This window comes from Lathamus discolor, chromosome 3 (genome assembly GCF_037157495.1).
Source record: "Lathamus discolor isolate bLatDis1 chromosome 3, bLatDis1.hap1, whole genome shotgun sequence".
NCBI classification, from domain to species: domain Eukaryota; kingdom Metazoa; phylum Chordata; class Aves; order Psittaciformes; family Psittacidae; genus Lathamus; species Lathamus discolor.
In genome coordinates, this window is record NC_088886.1 from 137,500,078 (window position 1) to 137,509,348 (window position 9,271).

Below are 9,271 nucleotides of genomic sequence, written 5' to 3' on the forward strand. Positions count from 1 at the left end.
GAGTTTTCCTACCAGTCTGATTTTCCACTGAGTAAGGCTTGCCCAGATGGGAACGATGTCCTTGACTAAGGCTGAGTGTGAATAGAAAACAGGGTCCCTCGAGTAATTCCCTGCAAGTTTGTCTCTAAAATGTACTCTAGCACATTTCTTTATATTCAAATTCCACTCTTCATATAAAGTTGTAGACACAAATATCTTCAGACCTGCCCCAGCCCAGGCAAGACACCACTCCAAGGTCTTCCTCAAGAAATTATTCAATATGAGTTTAAGGCTAATTCCTGCACAATCCCTGCCACCCCAGCAAGCCCCCCAGAAGGGCTTTGGTTAAAGCACTGCTGCGTAGAAGCATGAAAATATTTAGAGGATCAGGGGTTAAAATACAACAAATTACCTCTGGAGCTTCCGAAGCCAAGTGGACCTGAGTAAAGTCAAATGGAAACGCTAACTCTATTTTCATCTAAAAGAAAATAGCAGGGCCTTCAGCCGTGGTTGTGATACGCTGTCTCCTCGCGGGGAGCTAATAGACAGGGAAGAGCAAGGCTTTGAATGATTTATTCAGTACCCTGGAGATTTTTCTTTTTATTTTTTTTTTGTTTCCACATAAATTACACAAGCACCTTATAAAATGAGTACACAGAAAACACCTTATAAGTGCATAACTTAAAAAGTCAAACCCAAACAAAAGAATGCCTTAAAAAAATCTCACTGAAAATAGGTTTTCTGATTGCTTGTTTGTACTAGCTGCTTAAATTGGCAGTGCTGTGTTAGATTATAAGTAACTGAAAAATATATACTGTATATATTTATCTATATATATTCCTGGTATTCGCTATAAGAAGTGCTCTGCTTAATTGTGTCTCATTCCCTCGGTACAATTAAAGAAACAACTAAGTTAAACGGTTGAGAGTGAAATCGATTTTTGCCCTCAGGAACTGCCTTCTAAAGGGAAACAGGTAAAATAAAACATTGGACAACATTTTGCAAATGATATGGAAATACTCCATGGAAAGAAACTGCATTACCCCCATAAAACTGCCACCCAGGTCTTCTCGTTATTAAAATACACGCTGATGGGCACAGAGTCCGTGGCAGCTGGGGACAGTTTGGGCTCTTCGTACAATTGAGATATCATATTTACCGTCCTCAGAGTCTATCAGATCCTTCTCTTATTCCCCCCTCGCAAGAAAAAATTCATGAAAAAGGGGAGGAAAGACAGCAAGGTGAGATCCAAAGGGTTCCCATCTGGAGCAAGCAGAAATTGCTGCTGTTTCCTCCATTTGTTGCATCCCCGAACGTCTCCGGTGCAGACAACCCGAGGAGGCTCATGGCAGAGGCGCTTTCCAGGGAGCCTCCTCCTTTTGTTTCAAGCCATCAGTTCAAAGTATACATATATATATATATGCACTTTATATATATATACGGATATATAAGGGTGAGCCCAGGCTTTGCATTGCCGCCAGCAGAATCCAAAGGAAGTTTTCTTTCCCAGCTGGGTGAACACCGGCGGCCGTGTGTCAGAGCTGGGTTTTTGTCTGGCAGCAGTCAGTAAGTTCACTGTCGGCACTGGAGACTTTCAAAAGAACAAAAGGGTTGGGAGGAGGCGAGACACCACTGCTGCTCCAGCAACCCCACGGGCAAGGAGAGTTTTTGGGGTGTTTTCCCTTCCTTTTGGTCCTTGTGGAGGCTTTCCCCAGCTGGACACATGGGATGCACACGAGGCCAGAAAACCGTGGAGTGACAGCCTTCCCCAGAGAGAAACAGGGATGCCATGTGTCCCACCAGTGAAGCCATGTGTCCCCCTGGGGACAACCCCATGAACAGAAGGTGCACATGCCACCAGCAGGTGCTAGTCTTATTCGCAAGCAGAAGCGACAGTGGTGACACTGGTGATCTTGGTGGAGTCATCAGACCAAGGCTGGAGGTTCTGGAGGGCAAAGAGAGAGGAGTTGTGGACACAGATAGGGTCGGCTTGGATGGGCTGGTTGATGGTTTTTTGGAAGGCCTCCTGCTGCAGCTGCATGAGGATGCGGTTCGCTTGCTGCCGCTCAGCCTCCCGCTCCTCTGCTGTCTGCCTCCTAGGAGAGAGGGAGCAGTTAGATGCATCTGGGGGAGCAAAGGAGGGGTATTTCCAGAGAGAATAGGTTGTGCTGGATGCTTGGAGCTAGGGGCGGGTAGCAAAAGAGAATGCCTAACTGTGGCATAGGACCACATCCCCACCCCAAACTGACAGTAAATCCCTCAAACTGGGGACTTGGGCTGTATCTTACTAGCCCCAGCAAAAATTGCTCTGATCACAGACAGCCAGGAGCAGCCCACAGCTTTGGTCTGTTTTCCACCCGTGGGAAAAAACCCAAGCAGAGCAAAAACACCCACAGGAGCACATGACGGGGTTGCAAAAGATGGGATTCCCTGGAAACGTGCCCTGTGCCCAGCAGAGAGAGCCAAGTGCACAACGTCCTCCATGAGGAGCATGGGGCAGGAGCCAGGTGAGACATCACTGACTGGCAGTGCCACGTGGCTGGGAGACAGGCAACATCACGCTGGGTATCCCCTTCCTATCTCCTTTGCTGGGCTGTGGAGACCAGCTGTCAGGAATCTGGATGAAAGCAACAGCATGCCCAAGGAAGGCAGGACAAAAATCAGCAAAATGTTGGCTAAAGACTAGAAACATATTTCTAGCAGTGAGAGGATTCAAAGCCCAGAATAAACTGCCTGAGAAGGGTGAAGAAGCTATATTTAAGAATAGGTTGGATATACATATATCTGGGATGAACCAGCAGAGCTGATGCTGCTGAGGAGGGAATTAAGGGGCCTGTTTGGGTCCTTTCCAGTTCTGGTAGGGTTCTAGCTCTGGGATATCTTGGAGGAGGGGATGAGATAGGTAGAAAAGACCTGAACACACTTAAATCCACAATGAAAATCCCACCCCTCCTTTGCTTGGATGGCAGCAGGGTCATTCTGGAGGCTGCACCCTGTGGTTACCTCTGTGGTAACCATCTCCTGGTTACCACATCATCAGTGGTGAACATCTGGCACCTTCAGTGATGCCGCTGGGAAAACCCAAGGCAGCTCACAGTGCCAGTCCCAGGATGATCCCCAAAGCACCCCCTCTCTCTTTCACTACCCCAGCCCCGAGGCTCAGCTGATGCTCTCCCAGCAGCTTCTGTGGATCAGTGACAGGGGAGAAGGCAGCGTTTTAATTTATCAACTCAGGGGGATGCAAGATGTCTCATCTTCTTTGGCTGTGGGGATTTGAAGTGGCAGGCCTCAGCTCCACAGTGGTACCTCGGAGAGCAGGGCAGGAGGTCCCTGGCTCCCCAGCAGGCAAGTGGGTGAAAGCTGGATGCAGGTGATGGGACACAAGCCTCCAGGCGTGCAGCCAAGGCTCCCACCCTGGAGCATGCAGCTCAAGGCTCAGTCCCTGCTCTAATCACTGTCAACATCTCACATCAGACATCCTGGGGAGAGGGGGCTCAGAACAGCACCGGCCCTCCCTGCACAGCATCTCTGCCTTGATGAATATTTAATGACTCCCTGCACAATGAAGAGATGTTCCAGGAGGAGAGCGGGAGCCCCACATCCAGATCAGTCAGGAACAGGATGGCTGTGAGCACCGGGACTCCCAGATATCCCCCTGCTCTAAGCAACTGGTAAATCCATGCGTTATGTCAGGCTGTGATCTACAAGTTCAGATCTGCCTGGAAGGAACTAAACCTTGATGGCCATGTCTCAATCAAGAAGCCAAATCTAAGGAGGGGATCACAGAGCCCACTTATTCCAGCAGAGACACCTGGGCAAGTGGCAGAGGCAAGACTCTTCCTCTCAGCCTGCATTTACTTAAGCAGTTAAACCCTTCAGAGGCCTTAGAACAACTCTTTACTCAGATATTCCCTCCTGCACAGCTCAGGCTGTGTCTGTAAGTGGCTCTTGCCAGCACCCAGCATTCCAGGCACCGCTCAGAGCTCACTGCCCTGTGCAGGGGCCCAGGGCAGTGAGACGGGTGTCCTATCAGCCAGGGGCACCCACATCTCCATCACAACACCCAACCTACATTGACGCAAACAAGCAGAGCTTACAAGTTTACACCCCTCAGGATCAGGCCACTGAGGATTTTCCCATGTCTAAGATTTCGGCCGAGGTCAGGCTGCAGCCTTTCCCTTAGGCAGAACCAGGAGTTTGTTTCTCTTTCCCCAGCTATTTTTTGTGAAATAGATGAATAGCTTTGTAGCCTTTTCTTCTCTGCCAAAGGGGGCCAAACTTAGCCAACAAATGCAAGGAGTATTGACAGATGGATTTGCCTCACTTCCTTAGGAAACCCGGTTAGAAGACATAGCTGACCCTGCTCTGCCGGCCATGGCAGTTCCTCCTCCAGGACTATGCTCCTAGCCAACAGAGATCACTCCAGCTAGAGACTTCCTGGCACCTGGGGAGTTGCTCTTCCATGCTGTTTAGGGAAGGAATCGCTGAGGGAGGAGATTCACCCACACTCTTGGCTTCAAGTTCTTTGAACCTCATTTCTTGTCCAACCTCAGCATCCTCGGGCACTCCCTGTCCCATTCACTCTCAGGGAGGCCCTGGGGAAGTCCTTTTCCCCGCCTTAAAGAAACTACTGCCTGCCTAGACCCAGCACCCACCAACACTCCTCTTCCCTGAGCTGCGGGGAGCTGCCCCTTGCCCAGTCCCCCGCAGGGTGTCTGTCCCCAGCCCGGAGCAGGGGATGTTCCCAGGACAAAGGGTGCTTCCCCTGGGGACACCCCGGGAAGCTGCAGCCTGGGAGGGTCAGGGTCACGGCGGCGGAGCCCGGCCTCCTTTTCCTCTCTCGCCCGACTTTACCGACACGCCCGGCAGGGGAACAAAAGGAAAACATTTTGGCAAGGAGGTGCCCTGAAGCCCGCGGGGGTGAAAACCCTTCGCGTGATGCACAGCCCGGTATCCCGGCAGCCCCGGGTGCAGGATGCGGCCCACGCCGGGTGCAGCCCTGCCCCGGCGCCGGGGGTCCCGCTGCCGCCGCTCCGACGGGTCCCGGTCCCACCCGTCCCCGGGACGGTGCGGCTCGGCCGCCGATCCCCGCTCCGTCCGCCGCCGGCCCGGGGCCGGGGCTCCCGCATGCTACCGCCGGGGAAAGAGGTGCCGGGTGCCCTCCGGTACCACTGACCGCTCCCGCTGCACAGCACCCTCACACATAAATCCTGCATACGTGTGTATGCACACATACATTCAGCTTCGTTGTATGCATGCACACCTGCTTGCACGTAGACCCCGTGTGCTCACACATAGTACACACAGAATGCACATAGCCTGCACGCACATCGCACAGGCATCCTCATGCAGGTGTCCAGTTTGCACGCACACCTCCAGCACCCACACACATGTGGGCACACGGCCTTCACACAAAAGCATCCCCACACAAGCTGTGCAGTGACACATTCATGCCCTGCTTGGACACAACCGCTCAGGAGTGCACACGCTTACCCACGCTACATGCACACACATGCACAGGCATGTGCACACATGGCCTAGGCACACATACACATTCATGCCCACAGGCACACACGTGGCTGTGCATGTATACATGCGTTTGCACTTGTGTGTATGCTCCAATTCAGATTCACACACATGTGACACCCACCCAATGCACTCACACGGCTCGTACCCCCATGTGAAGCCACCAAGGCAGCTGGCAGCAGGCCTGCTCCCCCAGAGCGGCACCCTCAGCTCCTCACCTCCACTTGGTGCGCCGGTTCTGGAACCAGGTCTTCACCTGGGCGTCAGTCATCTTGAGGGCCTTGGCCAGGGCAGCGCGTTCAGCCGAGGCCAGGTACTTCTGCCGGTGGAAGCGCTTCTCCAGCTCGCAGATCTGCAGGCGGGTGAAGGAGGTGCGCGGCTTCTTCTTCTTGGGGGGCGTGCGGTTCTGGTAGGGGTGACCTATACGGCGTGTTACAGTGAAGGGTGAGAGGGCCACTGGGGGGGACACGGGAGGAGGGGGGATGAGAGGCAAAGAAGCAAGCAGCGACATATCAGCAGAGGGGCTCCGGCTCCCGGGCGCTGGGCTGGGCACCCCCCCCGCTGCGAAGCCGCCGCTTCCCCGCCAGCACGGCGCAAGGGCTCTAAAACGGCGGCGGTCCCGGCGCCTTCCCCAGGTGCTGCGGGCACCCGCCGAGCACCGCTCGAGTTTGGTGGAGGGGAAGGGCCGCCGCTTGCCCGGGGACGTGCCCGGCGGGGGGTGGCAGAAGCGGCAGCCGCTGCTGGCGCCGCGGCTCTGCTCTTCGTGCGAACGGGGCTTGGTTTAATTTCGTTTGGGCAACTTCGCCATGCTCGGCCCAGCGTTTGGTGCGCGGGAAATAACCTCCCGGGCTAGAAATGGGAGCTGCGATCATTTTTTGGTTAGGGGTTTGGTGTCAATTTTCTCTTTTATTTTCCTTTCCTTTTTTTTTTTTTTTTTTTCTTTTTCCACACAAGAAAAAGAATTGGCAGAAAAACTCTCGGCCGGGCCGGGCAGAAGCTCCGAGAAGTCCAGCCCGGTGCCTGCCAGCTGAATGGCCCGTCGGTTCGCCCGCGACCGTGCCAGAGCCAAACACCTTCGGTTCGAAATTAAAGGTGAACTTCCAAAAACCGGGCCTCGCTTTCCTCCCCAGGAAGAGGAGCCAGTGCGGGCCCTGCAGGAGCGGAGGGCGATTCTTTTCCCCATTGCAATTTCGCCGCTTTTTTTGTTTGTTTTCTTATTTTCGTTGTTTCGAGTTTTTGCTTTATTAGCGCCGAAGGACGAGCCCAGGTACACCTGGAAAAGGCGCCGGGTCTGGAAGGCGGCTCCAGCCCGAGCCCCGCTCTGTTCGGGACTGAAAAAAGTCCCTTTTGTGTGTGTGTGGGGGGGGAAGCTGACCCGAAACCCGCAGCCGGGATTCACCAGCCGGCTTACAGTGCGCAAGGGAAAATCGCTCTGCGGGCTATCGGCAGCGGGCCGGCCTTCCTGTGCGGGCGAGGGTCTCCCTGCCCGCCGGGCCGGGCTCTGCCTCCGAAATAACCCGCTCTTTGAAAAGAAACTTTCCCCGGTCTTTGGACCGGGCGGCGGGAGCGGGCAGCCGTGCCTGGGGTTGTGGGAGGCGTGCGAAATTTGCCGTCCCGTTTCCTCCCCGCTCGCCTTTACCGAGCAGCATCCCGGGGCAAAACAAGAAAACCAAACCAAACCGAACCCACCACTAAAGGACGAACAGCAAAAATCGAATCAAAACAAAAAAAAATAGAAAAATGTAAAATAATTTTAAAATTATAATAAATGCACTTAGGAGGGACTGAACGCGCCCGCTTGTCCACCTCTTCTTGCTCCTGGTCTGCTCCGGGATCGGCTTCCCAGGGCCAGCCAGGCCTCTCCCTGGATCTCCCCACCCGGGGCCGGATCCCGTCTCTTCGGTGGGCACTGGCCGCCGCGCCGAGGCCGGCGGCGGGAAAGGGAGCGGGGCGGCGGGAGCAGGAAGGGAAGAGGGGTCCCGGTGTCCCGACTCACCTGTGAATCTGTCTTTTGTGTACCGCCTGTTGCTCTCCATCCAAGGGAAGGTGAGCCCCGTGATACTGTTCATGCCGTTCACCGCCGGTACAGCGGCGGAGAGGGGCTGGTGCACGCCGCCGGCCACAGGGCGATGGGCCGGGACGCGGATCACCCCCCCGGCTGAGCTCAAGGTGTTGCCGTTCATGCTCACCGCCATGTTCACGTTGTAGGAGCCGGGCAGGCCGCCCATGCTGCAGGAGGTACCGGTGTAGGCGCCGGCAGCACCGCCGCTCGCCCCGTAGCCACCCGTGACCGTGTTGTAGGCGCTGCCCACGATGCAGCCCAACCCGTAGTCCGCCGAGTCCTGCAGCCGCGGGTGCGATACCATGCAGCTGCCCGGCTCCGACGTGTTGAGGATCTGGTCGATGCCGAAGCTGATGGGCTCTGCTTGGCCTTGGTGCAGGTGGTGAGCCCCGAGGTGCTCCATGCCGCCGGACGGGAGCCGCCACCCGGCCCCGGCAGCGGAGCCGCGTAGAACGCCCCGGGGCACCGGGGCCGGACCTCCGTCCCGGGCCGGGCAGCACAGTTCCGCACCGCCCCTAAACACGGCAACGGAGCGACGTGCAACCCGGACACACCGGCTACACGCTCAGTCCCATAGCACAGCGTTCGCGCACCCCAAGACCCAGCAGCAAAGCCACACACTGCCGGAACACGGCAGCCACACGCTCAGCCCACAGAGCCAGCAGCAGAGCCATGCACAACCGGGGCACGGGAGCTGCACAACCCCGCAGCCCAGGACACGACAGTCGTGCCCCGCAGCGGCGCGGGAGCTGCACACTCGAGACACGACCGCGACGTCCCCCACGTCCCCACGGGACCAAAAGCCTCCGGGAGCAGGGACGCAACACCCCACCCGCTCCGGTGAGTCCCAGCACCCCACCGCTGCCAAGACACCGCCACCCCAAGCCAAGAGTCGCTCACCCAAGCCACACACACACAGACCCACACCCGCACGAAGGTGCCCCGGAGACCCCTCGCCGCGGCGGGCTGTGGGGAGCCGGGAGCCCCGAGGAGAGGCGCAGAGCGGAGCGCGGCGGAGTGCGAGTGTGAGCGCCCCGCTTGCCCATCAATCACGCTACCCAAGGCCTACTGCTCCCGGGCCCTCACTCTCCATTGGCTGGATGCTGAAAGGAGCCGAGTGAATGACAGCAGAGAAGAGCACACGAGAAAAGGAGTTTCTTCTTCCCCAGCTTCCCCCTCCCTCGAAAAAAAAAGATCACCACTCGGCTGGGCCTTATAAAGTCAGCGCAGGGCACTGGGGTGGGTAAAGAAGTAGCAGGTACTCGGTGGCAGAAGAGAGGAGCATTTTGTCCCAGAGTTTGTGGTTGTGGGTTGCTGGGCAAGAGGATCCAGGCTGTCAGCCCCCGTGGAGGGGGGGATGATGCCCTGGGCCGCGATCACCGTGAGCTGCCAACTGATCCCGTGCGAGGGGCTGAAGCCGGAGGATCCCTTCCTAGAGGGGTTCCAGTCCCGACTGGCCCCTTTTCTCCGGAGGGGTGTTCCCAATTTGAAGTCAGCGCTTCTCAAAAAGCCGCGGAGGAAGGGGGTGGGGGTCTCCCCCATCTCCAGTACCCAGAAAGGGGACACGGGAGCTGCCAGGAAAGCCCCCACGAGTGCCAGGCCCGTGGAGGGGGTACCATGGAAAGAGGAGATGGGCATCTGGGGCACACCTCCCACCGGAGAGCTGGGGGAGCTCTTTCCCTCCGGCCGAGCGCCGGCCGCAGC

At 56.5% G+C, this 9,271-nt stretch overlaps 1 protein-coding gene across 2 annotated transcripts; it reads right to left on the reverse strand.

Moving 5' to 3' along the window:
* Positions 1-547: 547 nt before the first annotated feature.
* Positions 548-9,058, reverse strand: TLX1 (T cell leukemia homeobox 1). 2 transcript variants are annotated; one of them, XM_065672112.1, is made up of 3 exons: positions 7,502-9,058; positions 5,724-5,961; positions 548-2,075 (listed from the first exon to the last, which is right to left on the reverse strand). In XM_065672112.1, the coding sequence occupies exons 1-3, from the start codon at positions 7,968-7,970 to the stop codon at positions 1,853-1,855; spliced, it is 930 nt and encodes a 309-aa protein (XP_065528184.1). In that variant the 5' UTR covers positions 7,971-9,058; the 3' UTR covers positions 548-1,852. The 2 variants fall into 2 exon arrangements, with proteins under 2 accessions (XP_065528184.1, XP_065528185.1); XM_065672113.1 differs by having other exon boundaries at positions 5,724-5,925; positions 7,502-9,052.
* Positions 9,059-9,271: the final 213 nt, after the last annotated feature.

Bases quoted from the DNA above. Each gene is read 5' to 3' on its own strand.
- TLX1 (XM_065672112.1), bottom strand. From the start codon at position 7,970: ATGGAGCACCTCGGGGCTCACCACCTGCACCAAGGCCAAGCAGAGCCC. The intron at 5,962-7,501 runs GTGAGTCGGGAC...TGTCCCCCCCAG, and splicing joins CACAAAAGACAGATTCACAG to TGGCCCTCTCACCCTTCACT. The intron at 2,076-5,723 runs GTGAGGAGCTGA...CCTCTCTCCTAG, and splicing joins AACCGGCGCACCAAGTGGAG to GAGGCAGACAGCAGAGGAGC.